The sequence below is a fragment of the Coregonus lavaretus genome (genome assembly GCF_964263955.1).
Source record: "Coregonus lavaretus genome assembly, chromosome: 38".
In the NCBI taxonomy this organism is placed as follows: domain Eukaryota; kingdom Metazoa; phylum Chordata; class Actinopteri; order Salmoniformes; family Salmonidae; genus Coregonus; species Coregonus lavaretus.
The window spans coordinates 15,619,106-15,643,169 of NC_140025.1; the positions used below are offsets into that span (position 1 = coordinate 15,619,106).

The following is a 24,064-nucleotide window of genomic DNA, read 5'->3' on the forward strand; positions in this document are numbered from 1 at the left end:
TGAACAATAGTCCTATAAATCTACCCTAATCCTCACTAATCATAGAACTGTATGAAAACGGTCCAGTTGTCGTGAACCGTGCGCCAGGCTCCAGGTTTAACCTGCTATGTGTGTCTGAGTTCCATAATGATTCAAACAGGCTACATGTCCCAAATTATTGCACAACGTAAGCCTAATATGATCGACTAATGATAGCGACCCTCAGGAACAACTACACAGACATGACAGAGGAAAGAAAGGTCAACGGAATGGAATTATGCAAAATGTAAGCTATACATTTAAGAAAACTAACACTAAAGTGAAATATAAAGGCAACATGCAACAATTTAAAAGATTTTACTGAGTTACACAGTTCATATAAGGAAATCAGTCAATTGAAATAAATTCAGTAGGCCCTAAGCTATAGATTTCACATGACTGGGGATACAGATATGCATCTGTTGGTCACAGATACCTTTAAAAAATGTAGGGACGAGGATAAGAAATCCAGGTCCGTATCTGGTCTGACCAGCCTTTGTCTCATGCAGCAAGACGCATCTCCTCCGCATAGAGTTGATCAGGCTGTTGATTGTGGCCTGTGGAATGTTGTCCCAATCCTCTTCAATGGCTGTATGAAGTTGCTGGATATTGGCGGGAACTGGAACACGTTGTCGTACATGTCGATCCAGAGCATCCCAAACTTGCTCAATCGGTGACATGTCTGGTGAGTATGCAGGCCATGGAAGAACTGGGACATTTTCAGCTTCCAGGAATTGTGTACAGATCCTTGTGACATGGGGCCGTGCATTATCATGCTGAAACATGAGGTGATGGCGGCGGATGAATGGCGCGATCTCGTCACAGTATCTGTGTGCATTCAAATTGCCATTGATAAAACACAATTGTGTTCGTTGTCCATAGCTTATGCCTGCCCATACCATAACCCCACCGCCACCATGGGGCACTCTGTTCACAATGTTGACATCAGCAAACCGCTTGCCCACAAGACGCCATACAGGTTTGCAGTTGTGAGGCCAGTTGGACGTACAGTGAGGGAAAAAAGTATTTGATCCCCTGCTGATTTTGTACGTTTGCCCACTGACAAAGAAATGATCAGTCTATAATTTTAATGGTAGTTATATTTGAACAGTGAGAGACAGAATAACAACAAAAAAATCCAGAAAAACGCATGTAAAAAATGTTATAAATTGATTAGCATTTTTATGAGGGAAATAAGTATTTGACCCCTCTGCAAAACATGACTTAGTACTTGGTGGCAAAACCCTTGTTGGCAATCACAGAGGTCAGACGTTTCTTGTAGTTGGCCACCAGGTTTGCACACATCTCAGGAGGGATTTTGTCCCACTCCTCTTTGCAGATCTTCTCCAAGTCATTAAGGTTTCGAGGCTGACGTTTGGCAACTCAAACCTTCAGCTCCCTCCACAGATATTCTATGGGATTAAGGTCTGGAGACTGGCTAGGCCACTCCAGGACCTTAATGTGCTTCTTCTTGAGCCACCCATTTTCAATGCCCTGGCTGAGGGAAGGAGGTTCTCACCCAAGATTTGACGGTACATGGCCCCGTCCATCGTCCCTTTGATGCGGTGAAGTTGTCCTGTCCCCTTAGCAGAAAAACACCCCCAAAGCATAATGTTTCCACCTCCATGTTTGACGGTGGGAATGGTATTCTTGGGGTCATAGGCAGCATTCCTCCTGCTCCAAACACAGCGAGTTGAGTTGTTGCACAAAATTTGAGAGAAATAAACTTTTTATGCATATGGAACATTTCTGGGATCTTTTATTTCAGCTCATGAAACCAACACTTTACATATTTACACTTTAATATTTTTGTTCAGTGTATAAATGTATGTGGGTATTGCTGACGGTGGCTCCTGATAGTAGCTAATATTTAACATGATACCAATTGTAAAATAAAACTGAGAAAAGCCTGGGTATATAATTAAAACATTTAAAAGCGCATACATCAACTCGGCAGGTTCAGCCCTACATAAACATATAGCTTGGTATTCCAGATTTCATCCACGCAAATTATGAGGGCCCACAATAAAAATTCTGAATAACTGCATAGCTATTTATGGCCTAATTCACTGTGGAAAAGGGGACACAATACATATCATGTTATGTTATTCATGGATTTCCTCACACGTAAAGGTTGTGGAATTGAGTCAAGGTCAGAATACAGCGTATCTGTAAACACACCTCAACCGCACCTTAGTTTCTTAGATCTCCACCCAAAATGAATAGCAGGTGAACAGCATGCTATTCTCATGCTTAATTTCAAGGTCAGAATACACAAAGTGCATAAAAGGGAATTACGTTCCATTTACGCACGCTTAACTCGGGTCGGAATCGGCCACAATATGCCCTACGGACCCTGGTCAAAAACAGTGCACTGTCAAACACACTGACTGGCCTCGGTGGTAATTAAACACTAACTGATAAAATGAGCTCTCCACAGATTCTAATTATCCTCATTTCAACCTCTATTTCAACCAATCAGCCAGATCTTCCTTTTCTGTGGGAGCAAATTGGGTGGTAATCACTTCAGCGCTGAGATCTCCTCAGTCTTAATTGTTGAGGGTGATTCAGTCTTTATTAGCAGTAAGACTGGGTCTTAGTCCCAAATGGCACCCTATTCCCTAAATAGTGCAATACTTTTGACTAGAGCCCTATGAGCTGGTCCAATGGGCCCTGATCAAAAGTAGTGCACTATATAGGGAATAGGGTCCATTTGGGAAGCACCCTAGACCTCTCTGTTATCGTAGAGGGCTAATTTATCTCGAATGGGAAGGCTAAACTGGGTTGAGAATCTTAATGAATCATTTGGGCGAGATGAGTCATCATATTGGTGATTTATAATCGTGATCATTTGCATAACTTCGCAATTTCATCATCCTGTAAATTGAGACAGCTAAATTGGTGAACAATAAATTAATTAATCTTTGCATACTGTATATGATCATTTACAATGTATATTTAATGCAAAGCATAATATAAAAACATGCGTTTACAAACAAAGGTTAAAATGTATCGTCATTAACGTACAATATGACATGATATGGTCAGCGTTGGGAATCTTTACCATCACACAAGGGAAATGATATCAATGGCGAGAAAGGATAATCCCAGTGCATATGAGTAACATGTTTAAGTGTCTCTCTTAGGCCTTCATCTCTGGAGACTGTGGCAATGTCCCAAATGGCACCGTATTCCCTATTTAGTGCACTACCTTTGACCAGGGTTCATAGGGCTATGGACACAACCCATATGGGTTCTGCTCAAAAGTAGTGCAGTATATAGGGAATAGGGTGCCATTTGGAACACAGACCATGTGATGAATAAATATAGTTAGTCAACACAGAGCGTACCTTTTCATTTGTTCAACAGCGTCTTTGTGATAACATAACCCAAATTTGACATAGCCGTTTTAATCATAAACACCACACACATTAAACTTTACTTAAAAAAACACATTATGGGTGGCAGAATTTTGTTATAGGCAAACAACAGCTTATGGAATGTTTTTAGCAAAGGCCACAACCAAAACAAAACAAAAAACATTCAAAAAAACACCCACATCTAAAAGGCGGATGGAAGGGACATGGCAGGAGGGCAAAGATGCTTCGATGTTGACTTCATTTCCTGTTCCTCACTTCCTGTTCCTCTGACCTTGTTTCTTAGGATCAACTTCCTGTCCAGTGTCAACTTCCTGTCCAGTCTTTTTGTCTTCCGTTATCTAGGGAATATGGTGCCATTTGAATCGAAACCCTAACTTCACCATCCCTAGCCTCTCACTGTTGTTGCAGAAGGGGAGGGGCCTGTTTTTAAGCTTGTGCAAAAAGTTTGTGCAAGCCAGCAACCCTGCAAGATCTCGGCTGGTATTCAATTAAAAGTCTCTATCCGATCTGTACATTATTACTACATCCAGTCATTCGGGACCCCTGTGAATCTAAAGTCATTATTTACATCCCCACACATGCATAAAGAAACACACACATTTCTAAACATGTCACTATACATACTGTACATACAGTACACATATAGAACTTTACTGCTTCTGAAACATGTCTGCAGCTGAGAGGAGTGGTGTTCCGATGATGGCCTGTTCCAGAAACCACCCCTTCCAAATGGCACCCTATTCCCTACACAGTGCACTACTTTTGACCTGGTCAAAATAAGTGCACTACATAGGGAATAGAGTGCCATTTGGGATGCGACCCTTCCCCTACCGCTTTGATGTTTGTAGATCTCAAAGCCCTGTAAGCAGTATGGCTCAAGCCCATTGGACATCTAGTTGGAGCCTTATTGCTTACACCAATCTGATTCCTTCAGATCTGCAGACACCAAACGAGGTATGGGGGCGAGGATGTTTTCAGACAGGGGGCTGTAGAGAAGGAACGAGTGTGTCTGAGTTCGGGTTGCAGTAATCAGTAATCTTCCCAAAATAAGGTCAGAAAACCTTGGAATCGTCCAACCAGTATTTCGGAAAAATCTGGGAATTTGGGGAAATAATTCTGCAACCCTAATCTGAGTCCATCTAGCTATCGCACCTACACTGCTCCGATCATGGCGTTCTTCTGGCGTGGGTCCGGCTGCCTGCCATCCCTGTAGCCGCCGCCGGAGCGATCAGGGCTGGCGAAACGGCCGGGGCTGGCGTCACGGTACCCACCCCTGCCCACTGTCTCATAGCGGGGGTTGCGGGTGCCTGTTGTGGGGGGCACATCTTGGCGGTGGGCGGCCCGGTGCTGGTGGGGCAAGGATGGGTAGTACCTGGGGTCCACCTGCGGGGGCCCAGGGAGCGAGATGGCCCGGGGCAGGCTGGAGGGGTGGGGCTGGGCTTCTCTAGGGGGGTAGTAGTTGTCTCTACCAGGGTAACCGGGTGCTGTCCTAGACTGGATGGGGTAGTCCTTTGGGTCCGCTCTCCTGCGACACACAGTACAGAAACATTAGATAGTGTAGACCATTTTCCCCCATCACAGCAGTGAAGGTAACCAGCCACCTGGTCTGGTCATTGTCTGGTCTCTCTGATTCTGGCCCAATACATGAATAAAAATGTTTTCAGTCAACTTGTGTGTGTGTGCAAGTGTGTGTACGCTTGTGTGTAAATGCTTATATCTGATTGAGTGTGTGAGTGCGTGTGACCCAAGGGGTAGAGCAGTAAGGAGGCTGCAGGCAGCTGGGTGTCTCCGATTCCCTCCCAGTGACTGTGGGGTGATTAGGGGGCTAAGCTCCTGGGGTAAGGAGACACGCAAGGCGACTCACAGAGGCAGGATGGATCACCTTTCACAGCCCCATTCACATTTTTCCCTGCTCACGCTCTGCCTGGGCTACGTTACACACACAGCCAACAACAAGGACCAAAGCCCAAAACTAGGCCTTCTCCCAGATCAGATAGAGGTGACAGTAGAGGGGAAACTGCACTGGTAAATTCCCTGTCCATTTCCATACATGCATTTGTGAAACCAACATGCTTTTTACACACACACACACACACACACACACACACACACACACACACAAACACACACACACAAACACACACAAACACCTCTCCTTCTCACACCCTGTCCAGCCCAGCAGTGACCCCAGGCCAGTGAGATCACATTGCACATGTATGTGTGTGTGTGTGTGTACATGCATGAACGCGTGCACACAAGTCCCAATGGGTAAGTGGGGCCCAGTACGACCTTTCCATGGATAGGGTGTACTTCACTAATCTTCAGCTGCCTCTCCTGACACACACACACACAAACACACTCATACACATGCGCACTTCCCCAAAGAGGCATTATTCACACATGACCATAAACCACATCCCACCGCCAGCTCTACATCCTCTTTGAGGACAATAAAGTGTCTGGATCTATCTATTCCTCAATCCAGCCATCCCTTCATCTTTGGACGGAGAGATGGATAAATGGATAGATGGGATGCTGTGAAAGGGTCATTTCGGAGCAGATTTGGCCTGTGTAAGCTGGTGGAGAGATGTTTAGGCTAGTGGGGAGATGGAGGAAAAGGGGAGTGATGTGGAAGCCTGTTTGGGTGGCTTTGTGCTGGGGTGAAAGCTCAGGTGCTCTCCCCTCCCTCAACACCCCCCGCTGGCCGGCTGCTAATCACTAGTGATGAAACCTCTGGCTTTCATTTTTCTCTCCTTCACATCTTTCTCACACTCCATCTCTCGCTCTCTCCCTCCTTATCGCTTTTCTGGGCCCTTAGTGACGTCATAGGGGCCTCTGTGCTGAATGATAAGGGACCACCTGTGTGTCCGTGTTTGGGTGGTCAAGTCTACATAAACCACATGCTGTTGATATCTGGCATGCCTAGCCCCACTATAGTTCTCAGAGATCTCCCAAGGGAAGCACACACACACGACTCGTTATGACACACAGTCAACAGGTGCAGAGCCAGACACACTGAGCATGCCTGTGAGTGGACAGTGAGAACACTACTCTCACTAACGCTAGTAGAGATAGAGAGAGAGGAGGGCACAAAGAGAGCTTTCAAACTGCATGTATGCGAGTGTATAGGTGATTGTGGATTAGTGAATTCTGCTATTTCAGCCACACCCGTTGTGGACAGGTGTATAAAATCGAGCACACAGCCATGCAATCTCAATAGACAAACACTGGCAGTAGAATGGCCTTCCTGAAGAGCTCAGTGACTTTCAACGTGGCATCCTATGACCTTTCCAACATTTCAGTATGTCAAATTTCTGCCCTGCTAGAGCTTCCCCGGTCAACTGTAAATGCTGTTATTGTGAAGTGGAAACGTCTAGGAGCAACAATGGCTCAGCTGCGAAGTGGTAGGCCACACAAGCTCAAAGAACGGGACCGCTGAGAGCTGAAGCGCATATCGCATAAAAAATTGTCCTCAGTTGCAACACTCACTACCGACTTCCAAACTGCCTCTGGAAGCAACGTCAGGACAATAACTGTTTGTCAGGAGCTTCATGAAATGGGTTTCCATGGCCGAGCAGCCGCACACAAGCCTAAGATCACCATGCGCAATGCGAAGTGTCGGCTGGAATGGTGTAAACTCGCCGCCATTGGACTCTGGAGCAGTGGAAATGCATTCTCTGGAAATGTATTCTCACGCTTCATCCTCTGGCAGTCCGACGGACTAATCTGGGTTTAGTGGATGCCAGGAGAACATTACCTGCCTGAATGCAACTGTAAAGTTTGGTGGAGGAGGAATAATGGTGTGGGGCTGTTTTCCATGGTTCGGGCTAGGTCCCTTAGTTCCAGGGAAGGGGAATCGTTAGGCTACAGCATACAATGGCATTCTAGATGATTCTGTGCTCCCAACTTTGTGGCAACAGTTTGGGGAAGGCCCTTTCCTGTTTTAGCATGCCAGTGCCCCTGTGCACAAAGCGAGGTCCATACAGAAATGGTTTGTCGAGATCGGTGTGGAAGAACTTCACTGGCCTGCACAGAGCCCTGACCTCAACCCCATCGAACACCTTTGGGATGAATTGGAACACCGACTGCGAGCCAGGCCTAATCGTCCAACATCATGCTCTTGAGGCTGAATGGAAGCAGCAATGTTCCAACATCTAGTGGAAAGCCTTCCCAGAAGAGTTGAGGCTGTTATAGCAGCAAAGGGGAGACAAACTCCTTGATTTTGGAATGAGATGTTCAAGCATGTGTCCACATACTTTTGGTCATGTTGTGCATGTAATACAACCTGACAGAGGGAGGTGTGATCCTATCCACATGGGCCAAGTGAACGCTACTAATAACATGCCATGTAATGAATCAGACTCACACCTCTCAACTGTCACCACTCTATGGCTGCATCCCAAATGGCCCCCTATACCCTATATAGTGCACTACTTTTGACCAGGGCCCATAGGGCTCTGATCAAAAGTAGTGCACTATGTAGGTTAAAGGGTGCCATTTACATTTTTGGACATAGCCTATACCATGCAAACAGCCCTTGAGATGTGGCCTGAAAATGGGGAGAAGGGGTGTGTTTGGTGGGGTGTGTGTTTATGTGGTCTGTGTGTCTCTATGCGCCGTGTCTTGTGTGTGTGTCTATGCGCTGTGTGTTTTTGTGCGCAATGACATTTGGGCATAGTTTCCGCCTTACGACAAGGAGGAATTTGTCCCTGGTGAGTGAGGGGGACTATTTGCACCTGCCCAAGTAAACGGAAGGAAATTAGGCCCTGTGGTTCTTATCTGACCCCCAATACCCCCTACTGGTGGGAGGGAACACAGTTGGTAGCTAGCAGCCAGGTTGCTTGGAAGGGATCTAACCCATTCTCTGGAGGGTCCATAGCACTTACTGACAATCTGCATAAGTGTGTGTGTGTATGCGTGCATGCAAGTGAGTGTTTCAGTTTGTGCTAGGGACTTTCCAAAAGAAAGGACAGATGGATGGATAGACATACACACAGACTCACACACAGCAGGCTGAGCACTAGAGACAGAAGCCAGACCAGGCAGGTTTCTCATTAAAGGGATACTTCGAGATTTTGGCAATGAGGCCCTTAATCTACTTCCCCAGAACTAGATACCCATAGATTTCCATTAATTGCGCTAACGCTAGTTAGCAATGGCTCGCAAAACTACCACTAACTTCATTCATACTGGACACAGAGACATAAAAATGGTCCCCACAAGTTCATCTCACTTTGGGGAAGTAGATAAAGGGCCTCATTGTCAAAATCCCGAAGTATCCCTTTAAAGGAAAACCATTAGGCTGCTATAGAGAGAGGTTACTTGTGTTAATCAAACCAGCCTAGATAAACATTGGGGAGAGGGCTTTCACATAGACACGCATGCACACACCCACACTTAAAATGTCTCTGTGTTTGCCATCACTCTGTGTACTCTATAGTGACAGTGTACATTTTAGTATCAGTTACACTTTGCAGCACTGTATCCCACAGAGACCTTTACCTAGGAATAACACGCACTAAAATGAGACTGAATAGCATCAACAATTCTACCAGATATCCTGGTGGCCAATTAAAAATCTAAAATACATTGTCAGCCTTGACTAGATCTTTCCGTCTGTTTTGTGACTTCACTGGTCTGGTCAGTGGTCAGCGGTCGCAGATGGCCTTTGTGTTTCGCCCCCCTCTCGCTCTCCCGGGGAGCTCAAAGTGTGTGTTTATCCTTGATTTATTTCATTTTCCACAAGTGCCTGCCTCGGTGACTGTGGGAGAGGGAGAGAGGAAGGGATTGGGGGGAAAGAAAGAGGAAAAAGAGAGAATGATAAAAAGAGAAAAAGAAAGGATAAACAGAGAGGGAGACAGAAAGAGAGAGACAGAAAGAGAGCGAGCTCTCCAGGCAGCCAGAGCCCACTGACACGATGCCTTTATGAAAGCTTAACGGCTAAACCGGTTTAATTTCCAAAACACTGATTTCATTACGGGCCCCTCTGTTTCATCGGAAACAGAGTTAGCAGGGTCCTGCATTTACTTAGGACCAAAACGGCAACACACTGCAATAAAAGGGAGCAATGATGCGCCGACGCCAAACAAAAAAGGTCAAATCCCTTCTTAACAGGTTCCGCAGAGATTTGAAGAACAGAATAGGACCCGTATTCACAAAGTTTCTCAGAGTTGGAGTGCTGATCTAGAATCAGTTCCCTCGTGTCCATTGTAATTGTATTCATTGTGATCATAAGGCACTCCTACTCTGAGACACTTGATACATACAGCACCAGATCAGGTCCCGTGTTAAGGGGCATCGTGAATGAGGAAGACGGTATGGAAAATCTACGTTTAAGTCTTCTTTTGGGTCTGAGAAACCTAAAATGACTTAGAATGCCAATAAAGGTCAATGAATTGAAATGAGAAGAAAGGGATAACATAATTATTATTATTATTTTTTTTAATTATTTTTTTTAAATCCTTTTTTGGGGGGGTAGATCAGCTTTAATATTGCAGATAGATTATAACTTCCATCAATGTAATTGTCTGCATCACTTCCAATCCCCCATATGTTTTTTTTCTCGCAAATATATATATATATATATTGCGAACCCACTACCCTGGCTTGTAACGCCAGGGTAGTGGGTTCTATCCCCGGGACCACCCATACGTAAAAATTTATGCACACATGACTGTAAGTCGCTTTGGATAAAAGCGTCTGCTAAATGGCATATTATATTATTATACATACATATAAATACATATCATTTAAAAAATATATTTATCTTTCTTACTTTCCAACCCCACCACCCCTTCCCTAATTGGAGTAAACAACAACGCTTAGGCCTCTACTTCCAGCTTATACATACTATATACATTTTATGGACAGTCAATTTTACAATAATTCTATTTTGTTTGTTTTTACTCCTGAACTTCCTCTACCCTCAACCTCGCTGATGGCGCAGTGGTCGTAGCTGTCGTAGCCGGCCGCGACCGGGAGACCCATGGGGCGGCGCGCAATTGGCCCAGCGTCGTCCAGGGTAGGGGAGGGAATGGCCGGCAGGGATGTAGCTCAGTTGATAGAGCATGGCGTTTGCAACGCCAGGGTTGTGGGATCGATTCCCACAGGGGGTATGAAAAAAAAGTATAATAATAATGTGACTAACTGTAAGTTGCTCTGGATAAGAGCGTCTGCTAAATGACTAAAATGTAAAATGTAATGATGTCCATCCGGTATGCCATATCTTTCTAACTGTGCTCTTTTACAAAAGCTCTCAACCTATATACTTATTATGGACACAGTATGCTTTACATTAGTTACCTTGTTGTTATTAGTTGTTGTTAGTTGTTATTAGTCCCATCCTTCAGCTCCATTCAACACCTCCCATCTATCTCTTAACACCATCCATATTGGATTTCTATTTGCCATATATTTTTCAACTGTACTGTGATGTTTCACAAAAGTTCTATTCTCATTGTTTCTACAGATTGTAAATTGAAAATATTTTTTTTTGCTATAACTATTATTATATTATTGATCGATTGACTATGACTTTTCAGAAAACCCAGTAGTGCTATCTGCAGGGTTAGCTCCAGGTAAATATTGCAATCCTTCAGCCATTCCTGGACCTGTGTCCAAAAACAAGCTACAAATGGCCACTACCAAAACAAATGATCTAATGATTCTGTCTCTTCGCAGCAAAATCTGCAGAGCTGGGAAGATTGTATCCCCCATATAAATAACATTCTATTGGTAGCAAGAATTTTGTATAATAATTATACGTTTTTAATCCGGTGTCGTTTTGCGTATCAGTTCATAAACACTATGCCATGGAATCAGTACGTCAAAAATCTCTTCCCAACTATTTTGCAATCTATATGGGATGGCTGTCAATCCTTTGGGTCCTTAAATGAAACTGGTATACTTTTTTATTTATCACAATTTTCTTTAACCAATTATGTTCTTTAATGCAGGGCCGACAGACAAGGGATGACATTAGTAAGAGACCAATGCTCATGTGCTGATCAACCATTTACCCATCATGCACCTGTTCAATTGACATACAATGCTTACGTGGCCATCTGTCAGAGAGCTAAGTCATGCTCACAAGGGAGAAAACGCACACAGCTCCAATCACGGATCATTAGGAGGAGAGAAGAGAACACGGGTCAGTGGGTCGGAGATAGGTGCCGTGGAACAAAACTACTGAGCTGAGACCAGGGGAGGTTAAAGTCAGGGGCAGATTGTGTGTGTGGTCAGACTGGTCCTCAGGTGTTGAAGACACATAGCCTTGCATTGCTGAGATCAGCAAGCTTTGTGAAGACGTTTACATTACTACAGTAGCTCTGGAGTTAAAGGGGAATGGAAACACTTTAGGAAGTAAATCTAAGCAAAGAGATGTATTCAATCCACTAATACTAAACATGTGCATTTCACATAAAAACATCTCTATAACCAATAGTATTTTTACATAAGGCGCAGGCATTAGGTCTATGTCTTGAAAATAATTACAGCAGGCTAGATTTACTAAATTAACTGGTTTTATTCAAATTCAAACCCTATGTAAATGCCTCTTGCTTCTGGGTATGCGCGCTTTATGGAAGAAACGACACACGCCGTACACCTCGTCCAATTCTCCCTTGTGCCCATTGGGTGAACTGGCAATAAACTGCCAGCCTGTATGCTCTGCAAACAAAATCATAAGAAAAGTTAGTCTGATACCGAAACTAAATCACAATGTATTTATTATGAGCACGCCCCATTATTGGTTAGAATGAGAATTCATGAATCATGATGTCGTTATAGGATACTGATTATATACACTGCTCAAAAAAATAAAGGGAACACTTAAACAACACAATGTAACTAAGTCAATCACACTTCTGTGAAATCAAACTGTCCACTTAGGAAGCAACACTGATTGACAATAAATGTCACATGCTGTTGTGCAAATGGAATAGACAACAGGTGGAAATTATAGGCAATTAGCAAGACACCCCCAATAAAGAAGTGGTTCTTCAGGTGGCGACCACAGACCACTTCTCAGTTCCTATGCTTCCTGGTTGATGTTTTGGTCACTTTTGAATGCTGGCGGTGCTTTCACTCTAGTGGTAGCATGAGACGGAGTCTACAACCCACACAAGTGGCTCAGGTAGTGCAGCTCATCCAGGATGGCACATCAATGCGAGCTGTGGCAAGAAGGTTTGCTGTGTCTGTCAGCGTAGTGTCCAGAGCATGGAGGCGCTACCAGGAGACAGGCCAGTACATCAGGAGACGTGGAGGAGGCCGTAGGAGGGCAACAACCCAGCAGCAGGACCGCTACCTCCGCCTTTGTGCAAGGAGGAGCAGGAGGAGCACTGCCAGAGCCCTGCAAAATGACCTCCAGCAAGCCACAAATGTGCATGTGTCTGCTCAAATGGTCAGAAACAGACTCCATGAGGGTGGTATGAGGGCCCGACGTCCACAGGTGGTGGTTGTGCTTACAGCCCAACACCGTGCAGGACGTTTGGCATTTGCCAGAGAACACCAAGATTGGCAAATTCGCCACTGGCGCCCTGTGCTCTTCACAGATGAAAGCAGGTTCACACTGAGCACGTGACAGACGTGACAGAGTCTGGAGACGCCGTGGAGAACGTTCTGCTGCCTGCAACATCCTCCAGCATGACCGGTTTGGCGGTGGGTCAGTCATGGTGTGGGGTGGCATTTCTTTGGGGGGCCGCACAGCCCTCCATGTGCTCGCCAGAGGTAGCCTAACTGCCATTAGGTACCGAGATGAGATCCTCAGACCCCTTGTGAGACCATATGCTGGTGCGGTTGGCCCTGGGTTCCTCCTAATGCAAGACAATTCTAGACCTCATGTGGCTGGAGTGTGTCAGCAGTTCCTGCAAGAGGAAGGCATTGATGCTATGGACTGGCTCGCCCATTCCCCAGACCTGAATCCAATTGAGCACATCTGGGACATCATGTCTCGCTCCATCCACCAACGCCACGTTGCACCACAGACTGTCCAGGAGTTGGCGGATGCATTAGTCCAGGTCTGGGAAGAGATCCCTAAGGAGACCATCCGCCACCTCATCAGGAGCATGCCCAGGCGTTGTAGGGAGGTTATACAGGCACGTGGAGGCCACACACACTACTGAGCATCATTTTGACTTGTTTTAAGGACATTACATCAAAGTTGGATCAGCCTGTAGTGTGGTTTTCCACTTTAATTTTGAGGGTGACTCCAAATCCAGACCTCCATGGGTTGATATATTTGATTTCCATTGATAATTTTTGTGTGATTGTGTTGTCAGCACATTCAACTATGTAAAGAAAAAAGTATTTAATAAGATTATTTCATTCATTCAGATCTAGGATGTGTTGTTTAAGTGTTCCCTTTATTTTTTTGAGCAGTGTATATTGAGCACCTACCCACTACTGAAATTAACCTTAAACAATAAATAATCAAGCAAAATTTCAGCAATTCTTTAACAAGCATACCGGCTGCTGACTGGTCGAGTAACCTCTTCTGCCAGGAAGTCCTTCATAAGGATTAGTGACACGTCCAATAAATACATCGCCATCCAGACAGATTTACAGGAACCTCTGACTGGATGTAATACAGCCACCATCCGCTGGAATTTTGTGCTGGATCGCCACCATCGCTCTACAACATACACACACTCATACTCTCTAGCCATTATCTGGCAGCATTCGCACTCACACCAGTTTGTGTCACTGCTACGCCGACCCTCTAGCTGAGGTGTTTAAGGCGGCATATCTGTGTTATTACTGCTACGAGAACAAACTCTTTGATCTGGGGGCAACGATCGGTTCAAACATGAACGGCTTTAGTACGTTTATTGGCTCCCTAACTAACATTATTTCATTCTCTGTAATAAACTCATTATCAGAGTCGGTAAATTCAGCTATTTTTGGGAGTTCAAAATGTTTCTCTCCTGCCAGTGACACAACAATGCCAATATGGCGATTTACAGTTACAATTAGCTGCCATTCTAAATCCTAGTGTTTCCATTCCCCTTTAAATGTGCCCTTCAGACCCCCCCTCCCCCCCACCCACACACACACACACACATTTTCTGCAGACCCCAGCTGATGAGGGTAATATCAGTCCTCTATCTGAAGCACTGGCCACCGGCTGCACATTAATCACACAATTATCAGCCCAGCGACCACCCCTCCCGCACACAACCCCAGATCAGCAGCCTAATCCAATCACCTATGGGCCATGGGCCGTTCTGATTGGATAACCTGGGGCTGAGCCGTGGAGCCCATGACCCAGTGCTTCAGATCAGTAATGACCTTAATGTGCTCCATATGGGGTAGTGTGTGTGTGTGTGTGTTTTACCCCTCCCTCCCACTCACTCCCTCTCTCTCCCTGTCCCCCCAAGCACCAAAACCCCAGAGTAGGGAAAAGCTGATCCCCACTACAGGAGCAGGGGTTGGGATGGGTTGGGGGAGGATAGTGGGGTACCACCATTCCCCCTAAGGCACTGGACTTCCAGACGTGCAGCCCCATCCCCAGCCAGTGTCGGCTCCTTCCTCACAAAAGACAGGCCAAATGTATGCTAATGCAACACAGCCGCACAGCAGAGACACACTCATTTGAGAGGAAATGGCTTTCAATGAGCTGGGCCCGGGGGGGATCTCGCGCAAAGTTCAGCTCGGTTTGAAAAAACACATTTATTTCACTTCCCTCTCTTCACATCTCTCTCCTTCTTTCTGTATTTTTCCCCCTCCAAAATTCAGAAATACATCTCTCAACCTCCCCATCTCTCTCTCTTTGTTTTGTCAAATTCCGGGAATAAATGTAGGTCCCCCATCTTGGTATTGACGCTTCGGGGAGATGTAGTGTTTCTGGGGTACAGGGCTTGTGTTTCATCCTCGAGTGAACATCTAAAACAAGAGAGCAAACATACAAGATTTGGAATGAATCATTCGGAGGCAGTGCTTGCGGCACTTTCTTTCTCTTTGTTTTGGTGCTGAAGACGTGTTGCTCCCAACCAGCGGTTTAATGCCCTGTCACTCTGTGTACTGTAGTCTCACACAGAGAGTGGAACAAATGCTTATGGGGTTAACACCTATAACTAAAATCAGAAGAGAGGGCTAAGCGACAGCTCTGACATTTCTCTCGACAGTTCATTTAACCCCCTGCGATTCGACGCCGGTCGAAGTTGAGAAATGCTGGTCTAGAAGACTCAAGACCATGTTAACCCTCTGAGCGCAAACATAAGCTTTGACAATGGAAGTGAAGACGTAGCTAAACTAAGATAACTTAACTTAGTTAAGCTAAGCCTTCAGGTCTCAGGCAAGGTACTGTATTGTTACAGCACTGGCCAAAGCAATGGACGCCCATGATTTCAACTATCGTCAACTGCCACAAAGTCCCCTCAGTCAGTGCCAAGATGCTACCACCAGTGCTACTGTAACAGAGGTGGATTGTGTGATGACCAAAAGTTGTCTGAGTCCTGAAGACTTGTGTTAGCGCCCCAAACTAACACCTAGGCTTTAGCTCAGGGGGTTAACAGTCTGAGGAGCCTTTGTGAGTAACCATGAGTTATGTAGTCTGAGACGTGTGTTAGCATAAGCTTAGCATTAGCTCAGGAAGGGCCTACACACAAAGGCTTTAGCTCACAGTCTAGTACAGACACAGTTCTCCAGACCCAGTCAGTCACACTGCTCCTGTCAGTGTATGCTCTGTTTAGTTTTAGTATATCTCAGTCTGAGAGTGGCTCCGCTCCCTTCTCCCTGGTGCCCCTCATATCAGCCGGAGCAATAACCCGTGAAATGACTGCTCTCTCCGCACGACTCCACTGTGTGCCCTGGTTGTCTCCAAGGCCCACCACACTGCACCGATCTACGGGGTGTGTTCTCCTGGTCTGTGTGGTCTGGTTAGTGCTGGGGGACTTTAACACAGCAGAGTGTGTGGGGGGTAGAGGGGAAAGAGTGTGTGATTGTTTGAGCATGTGTACAGCATGTACTAAGTCTACATGTGTGCACGTGTGTAAGTGCCATTTGACATGAGGTTGTTGAGTCAGACGGATAGAGTAACGTCTTAATTGTTAATGATAATACATGCCATTTAGCAGACCCTTTATCCAAAGCGACCTACAGTAGAGCGTGCATACATTTCCGTATGGGTGGTCCCAGACGGAATCGAACCCACGACTTTGGCATTGGGCCGTGCTCTACTAACTGAGTCGCACAGAACCGCATCATGCTCATGCATAATCCAGGTGGACGGACCTCTGTGGCGCAGAGAAAGGATCCATCCTCCGTCTATCCTTTCTGTTTCCCAGGAGCTGATCAGGGCTACTCCCGGGATGAGGAGGCTCTCTCAAGGTAAACACTCCAGATTTAATTATAAGCTCTAAAGAGGATTACTCTCTCTGCTGCCGTGTGTGTGTTGTATTGATGGTGGCTTAAAACAGACAGCAAGACAGACAGACAGACGTGCATGCACACACGCACCATGGTTGGCAGTCAATTCAGGAAGTGATTTGAAATATAAATTCAGAAATGTAAAAACGTTTCAAATAAATAGCTTTTACTTTTCAATTGATTGAGAAGTCATTGAAAATAAGTGAATTTTTTTCCATTATTGAATTGTAATTCAAATGTACTTCCTGAAATGAACTCCCTTCAATTCGAATTGAGCCCAACCCTGACGCGCACACACAGCCTACCTGGATTGGGCTGCGTACTGTCGCTCCACGTCCTCATAGCGGGGTGCCGGGTGGGTATCAGGTCCTCTCACGGCCATCTGTGGAGGAGAGGGGCACATAATGGTTAATGTTATTACACACCTGTCTGTCTGTCTCTGTCTACCCCCACCATCACTGGATAAGCCTGCGGATGGCTTAGTGTTTGGGTTCATATTAGGGTTAGTTACAGTATATGGGTAAGGGTTAGTATGGGTTAGTGGTAGCTGTAGCCTACAGTCAAGTGAGAGAGGGCAAATGATGTTATTACAAATACATGTCTGTCTACCCCCACCATCACTTGATAAGCCTCAGAATGGCTTAGTGGTAGGGAAGGACCCTTTTACTCGCATATGCGCCTAAATATTTTGCTGTGCGACCACTAATTAAAATTTAGAAAAATTAAGGATTCTAGCTTTAATATCTCAAATATTTTCCATTGTGCCCCTAAATTTCTTTGAGTGCGCCTACATTTTTCAACTTAGGTGCACACGTGCTCCTCGTAAAAAAGGTCAGCGTAGGGTTTGTATTAGGGTTAGCATTAGTAAAATGTATGGCGTCCATATTAGGACCGCCTCAGTCTCAGCAGGACTTGTATCGATCTTAGCCAGACTTTTAAAAATCTCAGCAGGAGTTGCCTCCAAAACTTGGTGCCAGGAAGAGTTGTCTGCGTCTGTCCTAATATGGACACTGTATTATCCAGTATGGGTTAGTAATGGTTAGTAGGGGGGGGAACAAAAACATGCAATCCCCTGAAGAGAGGTCTTTACCTCCACATCCCCCTCCTCACACAACACATTCACTGTGTAGTTATTCCGTGTCACTATCATTATTATATAATTGTTTTATCTTTAATTCTGCATTGTTGAAAAAGGAACCGGAAGTAAGCATTTCACTGTTGTTTACACCTGTTGTTTACGAAGCATGTGAGAAATGCAATTTGATATACATTTTCAATTTATCCAGAGGCCTGGGTTGTTCCAACTTATTATTTAACAAAAGTGCAAGGGTGCCAATATACTGTATTTGGCCGCAACTGTAACTAGCCAAGACAAGGCTAAGCTTTACCTAACCATACCACCATACCCATAGCCTACTCCTCTGAAAATTCATGTAGAAACCCTCCATGTCTCGAGCTAGACATAAACCATGAGCATAAACCACATTATGCCTAGGGGTAGGCCATTTGGGTATTGAGTATTGAGCCGCTCCATCTTTGTGTGAAGGTTAAAGGCATTATGCAAAGAGGTGCGGGGTAATGGCTGTAGTTGCTGTGTGCCATTTGTCTCGTCGGCCATGTTCCAAATGGCACCCTATTGCTTACATAGTGCACTACTTTTGAACAGTGCCCTATCAGCTGGTCCTATGGGCCCAGGTCAAAGGTAATGCACTATATAGGGAATAAGGTGCCATTTGGGACGAAGCCAGGCAGAGCGGTAAGCCGGGGGCCAGGGCTCAGGTTAGAGCCGCTCTGTTGCATGTTAAGTCTGCTCATATGTGTCTCTGGGAAAGAGGGAGAGATGGGGGAGAGAGGGAGAAAGGATGAGAGGAAGAGAGAGAGAGGGGAGATAAGAGGGAGAGAGAGAAGGAAAGAAAGAGATAATAGAAGAGGGAAAGTGTGTGTGTGCCCAAAGGACTTTACTCCTCTGGGGTGGTGGTTAACACTTCCTGGAGTGTGTCTGAACCTCCTGAACCTCCATCCTACACACACACACACACACGCGCATGCAAACGCACACGAGTACATGCACAAATCGGGGCATAACTGCTCACCATGGCAACGGGGTAGAGTATGAATCTAGATTCAGTGAATTATGGACGTTCAGCCAACATTTTTATTAACCACACACGCGCAGACAAATTATATTCATAGCAGTCTCTCCACAACTATTGATGGACACAGAACAGATCATATCAAATCTTGTTTCCTATTAAACTCACACACATTTTGGTTATGAGCCTGATGATGTCATGTGTAAGTGTGTGTGTGTGTGTGTGTGTGTGTATGTGTGTGTGTGTGTTGCTGTGGATCGCAGAGGCAGAGTTAATGTGTTCTACAGGCAGGGTAGCTTACAGAGGGCCATACTTTCTCTGGACTCACTAAGCAGCAGAGGCCAGGCCACAGCAGCCCATGGGGCATTGTGAGAGGCTGGGGTATCCCTCCTGCACTGAGACAGTTAAGAGTGCCATGTGGCAGCCAACTCTTCCCACCATGGATTACCCTTTTGTCATATGAAATTTGATGGATAATAAAGCTTTTTGAAATTAACCAGACTACAGACTGCCATACAAGACTGATGGACTACTTTTCCTCACAGTAAAAGACAGACGTCATAGCCAATGGAGAACCACACAGCAAGAACAGGGGCTTTAGAGTAAAGGAAAAGTTGATTTTCAAGCTCGAAAAATCAGCCTTTCTTGCTAGTTTTTTCCAGAAAACTAAGCGTCTGGAGTGCCACTAAGTGTGCCGCAAAAACACACCAATCAAGCAGCTAAAGCCAGCTGTCGCATTCATCAAAAATACTGTGCATATACAGGAAATGAATTTCCTGGAGCACTTCACTTCCCTCGCAATTTATAGTCACGTGCATACAATACGCCTCAAACGAGGGTCTGAATGTCTTGACATAAAATAAGAGGAATGCTTTCATGGTAAAACGGAGGTATGAGAGGAAAAAAAATCATCTTCTGAGCCTCTCTCTTTTCGCTCCCTCTCATTTTGAACAGAGTAATTGCTTGTGTTCTCTCTGCCATCCATCCATCTCTGATGCTAATTAGCCGCATCTCTCAGTGAGGAATCGCAGCCTGGCACAAGGCGCCCCCCCAACCTCCTCCCGCTGGCACCGGACGCGCCCGCCTGCAGTCGGCTGGCATGAAGCAGCGGCGGGCGAGATCCATCCGATATCAGCCATTCCTCATAATTTTCCGTAATGAGATTCCATTGATTTCCGCTCGGGAAACAAACTGGCACTGAGGGAACAGTTTTAGCCATGGCAGAAGGGTGGGTGCTTTCAGGGGGACTGAAGTCTCAAACTGTGTTACTTTGTTCAAACTGTGTCTCACAAAACTCAAACTGTTTCTTGCTAGAAAGTGAAACTGTGTCTCGATACTAACTCAAACTGTGCTCATGGTGTTTTGTAAAACAAACACAAACTGTGCTCAGTCAGTCTCTAATCAAATCTCACTCTGCGGATCTCTCCCCTATGTTTGGCCAATCTGGCCCTACAGTACATGTGGTATTGGTCTGTTTGACGCTTCACTGCTACAGTCATGCAGCCCTGTGCCCCCCAATGTCCCCTAAACACTCCCAGAGCTCGTTAGCAGTTAGCAGCAGATGGTTAGACTGGCTCATTTGGGGCCCAGTCATGCCTCCCCTTACAGCCATGTAAGGTTACTTCCAAACAGAGTGGAATGGAGAGCTAGCTTGAGCAGTGCAAGTACATGGTACAATCTGCCTGTAATTATATTGACTTGTTTTGGGAAATTGGGGTAGGATGGTGGGTGCAGGGGTAGGCTGAGGTTCAGTAATTTATGTATCAACTTGATTGTAGCCCTTGGGGGTGCGCTGTCCCATCGGCCTCTGATTGACTTGTAACTTCTCTACAACAGGGATGGCCAAATAAGCCCTCCCCCTGGAGAGCTATGTGGGTGCAGGGTTTTAGTTCAACCCTGTTGTAACACAGTTGGTTTGGATACCGGTCATCAAGGTCCCAGTGAGCAACTGATTATTAAAATCAGGTGTGCTAGATTAGGGTTGGAGCAAAAGCCTGCAGGAGGTACATCTCCAGGAGAAGGTATTGGCACAACTGTGGGTTTGAGTGGTGTTCTCCTCATGTTCAGGGTTACAACTTCCAATGGTAGGGGTGTGAGGAAAATCCACAAAGGGTCTGACCAATGATTTTGGTGGAGGTGGTGAGGACAGGGGTATTTCTGCTTGTCTGGCTCCAGGTGAGCTGCAGTATCGGATCTCCTGCACAATTGGCCCAGCGTCGTCCAGGGTAGGGGAGGGAATGGCCGGCAGGGATGTAGCTCAGTTGGTAGAGCATGGCGTTTGCAAAATAATGTATGCACTCACTAACTATAAGTCGCTCTGGATAAGAGCGTCTGCTAAATGACTAAAATGTAAATGTAAAATGTATTTTAAATGTTGCGGTGCGTTTGCTCACAGCGCGTGTGTTTGTGAGAGGAAAATGTCCCCCGTAGTCTAGACACACATAGACAGAGGGCTTCCAGTATTATGAGCGTTGCAGTATTCTGTCAAGTCATGGCAGCATCTTCACCCAGGGAGCCTGCCAACATCAAAGATGGGAAATTATGATAACCTCAACACACTCTCCTGTAGGTCAAAGACTTCGAGCCTCGGGGATAAAGAGGCCCAAATCAGTCCCGGTAGCCTTCATCTGAGAAAACCTAGTCGGGACTGCGGTCACGGAATTCAGAATGAACCGACATAAAACAAAGAGAAGAAGAGAAGTGAAGCGCTTTGTGTCTGGGGACGAGGTGCAGGGGAACAAGGACGGAGAGGAGAGGGGGGGTTCCGTGTTCGGAATGACTCATCGTGACTTTGAAAAGAGTGGAGGAAAACTCTGGAGAGAACTGATGCGACACATTATAAATGTGTGTGTGTATTGCACATAACATGTTGGGTGTCTGCAAACACATTCATCAAAGAAACATCAGAGCGGACAGGGTAAAAAAGGCAATATCAAAAGCTATTCCAAAGACAACGGGAGATAAGCTAGCTAAGCCACCGACGAAACTTAGAAACAAAACAGAATATACAAGCTCAGAGGCCACTGATAACACAGATTGAGGGTTGAAGATGACTTTGTCTCTAGATGCTGGTCTAAGGTCAATTTGTCATTATACCCTCTTATGGTTATGGCTAGGGATGTGAGGGAAGAACGCTGATCCTAGATCTGTGCATAGGTGTAACTTCTATCTCTAATGCTGCTCGTCTGGGGTGCAGGGTCCCAGTCTCTCTTTGGCCAGAAACATAGGTCTCCAGTTCAATTAACATACACTACATGACCAAAAGTATGTGGACACCTGCTCGTCAAACATCTCATTCCAAAATCATGGCCATTAATATGGAGTTGGTCCCCTCTTTGCTGCTATAACAACATCAACTCTTCTGGGAAGGCTTTCCATTAGATGTTGGGGTCTTGCTTCCATTCAGCCACAAGAGCATTAGTGAGGTCGGGCACTGATGTTGGGTGATTAGGCCTGGCTCGCAGTCGGCGTTCAAATTCATCCCAAAGGTGTTCGATGGGGTTGAGGTCAGGGCTCTGTGCATGCCAGTCAAGTTCTTCCACACAGATCTCGACAAACTATTTCTGTATGGACTTCGCTTTGTGCACGGGGGCATTGTCATGCTGAAACAGGAAAAGGCCTTCCACAAACTGTTGCCACAAAGTTGGAAGCACAGAATCGTCTAGAATGTCATTGTATGCTGTAGCATTAATATTTCCCTTCACTGGAACTAAGGGGCCTAGCTTGAACCATGAAAAACAGCCCCAGACCATTATTCCTCCTCCACCAAACTTTATTGTTGGCAGTATGCTTTGGGGCAGGTAGTGTTCTCCTGGCATCCGCCAAACCCAGATTCGTCCGTCGGACTGCCAGAAGGTGAAGCGTAATTCATCACTCCAGAGAACACACTCCACCTCTCCAGAGTACAACGGCAGCGAGCTTTACACCACTCCAGCCGACGCTTGGCATTGCCCATGGTGATCTTAGGCTTGTGTGTGGCTGCTCGGCCATGGAAACCCATTTCATGAAGCTCCCGACAAACAGTTATTGTGCTGACGTTGCTTAAAGAGGCAGTTTGGAACTCAGTAGTGAGTGTTGCAACCGAGGACAGACTATTTTTACGCCCTACGGGCTTCAGCACTCGGAGGTCCCGTTCTGTGAGCTTGTATGGCCTACCACTTCGCGGCTGAGCTGTTGTTGCTCCAATACTAGCACTTACATTTGACCGGGGCAGCTCTAGCAGGGCAGAAATGTGACAAACGGAGTTATTTGAAGGGGTGTCCACATACTTTTGTATATATAGTGTAACTCTGTCATTACGAAAAGCAAGCATCTTTCTCTCCTTCTCTCTCTCACCTCCCTAGCTCTCTGTCTCCTTCGTTTGTGCAGACCAAAGGCAGTTACGAGTTCAGCGCTCTTCAGGGGGCCAAGCCAAAGTCCCCTGTAGCTCAGTTGGTAGAGCATGGCACTTGCAACGCCAGGGTTGTGGGTTCGTTTCCCACGGGGGGCCAGTATGAAAATGTATGCACTCACTAACTGTAAGTCGCTCTGGATAAGAGTGTCTGCTAAATGACTAAAATGTAAATGTTCTCGTCCAGTCCAGCCTCAGCTAAGCCTTAGATAAAACACATACACGCGCACACACACACAAACATAAATGTAACGCACCCGCACGCAGGCAAGGACACACACACACATACGTGCATACGTACACACACAAGCACTCACAAACTCGCACAAACACGCACTAGGATGACCTGGGTGTGTGTGTGGTGATACGTTTTTTCTTTTTAGAACCCCACCAGAAACAAATTCACACACAGGCACACACCATCCAAGGGCACCAAACCTGAAATATGTGCAGACCAAAGGCAGTTACGAGTTTAGCGCTCTTCAGGGGGCCAAGCCAAAGCCTCCCGACCCACCCTGCCCCATAACTACTTACCCACAGGGTAATCACTTAACCATAGTCCATAGCCGCGTGCACACACACACACACACACACACACCTTTCAGGGCTGGAGCGAGGGCCACTGCACCGGCATAGCTATTGTGATTAAAGGCTAGTTTTTGTCCCCACTTTCAATTTGGGCTAGGCCGAACTTCTCAATTATACTGCAGCTTATGTAATTATATGGGTCTGTTAGAAGTTAGTCTTTGTATCATACTCCAGGAATAACTGAGCGACTGACATAGTTAGGAAAGGGAGGGAGACTATGTTCAGTGAAA

At 45.8% G+C, this 24,064-nt stretch overlaps 1 protein-coding gene across 1 annotated transcript in view; it reads right to left on the reverse strand.

Annotated features, from left to right (window-relative positions):
- Nucleotides 1-1,759: 1,759 nt before the first annotated feature.
- The window catches only part of LOC311112590 (partitioning defective 3 homolog B-like), a 194,157-nt gene continuing 171,852 nt past the window's right edge, over nucleotides 1,760-24,064 (reverse strand). The window contains exons 22-23 of the mRNA XM_084155734.1: nucleotides 17,069-17,145; nucleotides 1,760-4,923 (exon numbers count right to left, since the gene is read on the reverse strand). Of these exons, the coding sequence (XP_084011860.1) occupies nucleotides 4,551-4,923; nucleotides 17,069-17,145 (450 nt within the window). The 3' untranslated portion in view covers nucleotides 1,760-4,550. The remainder of the gene's footprint in view (nucleotides 4,924-17,068; nucleotides 17,146-24,064) is intronic.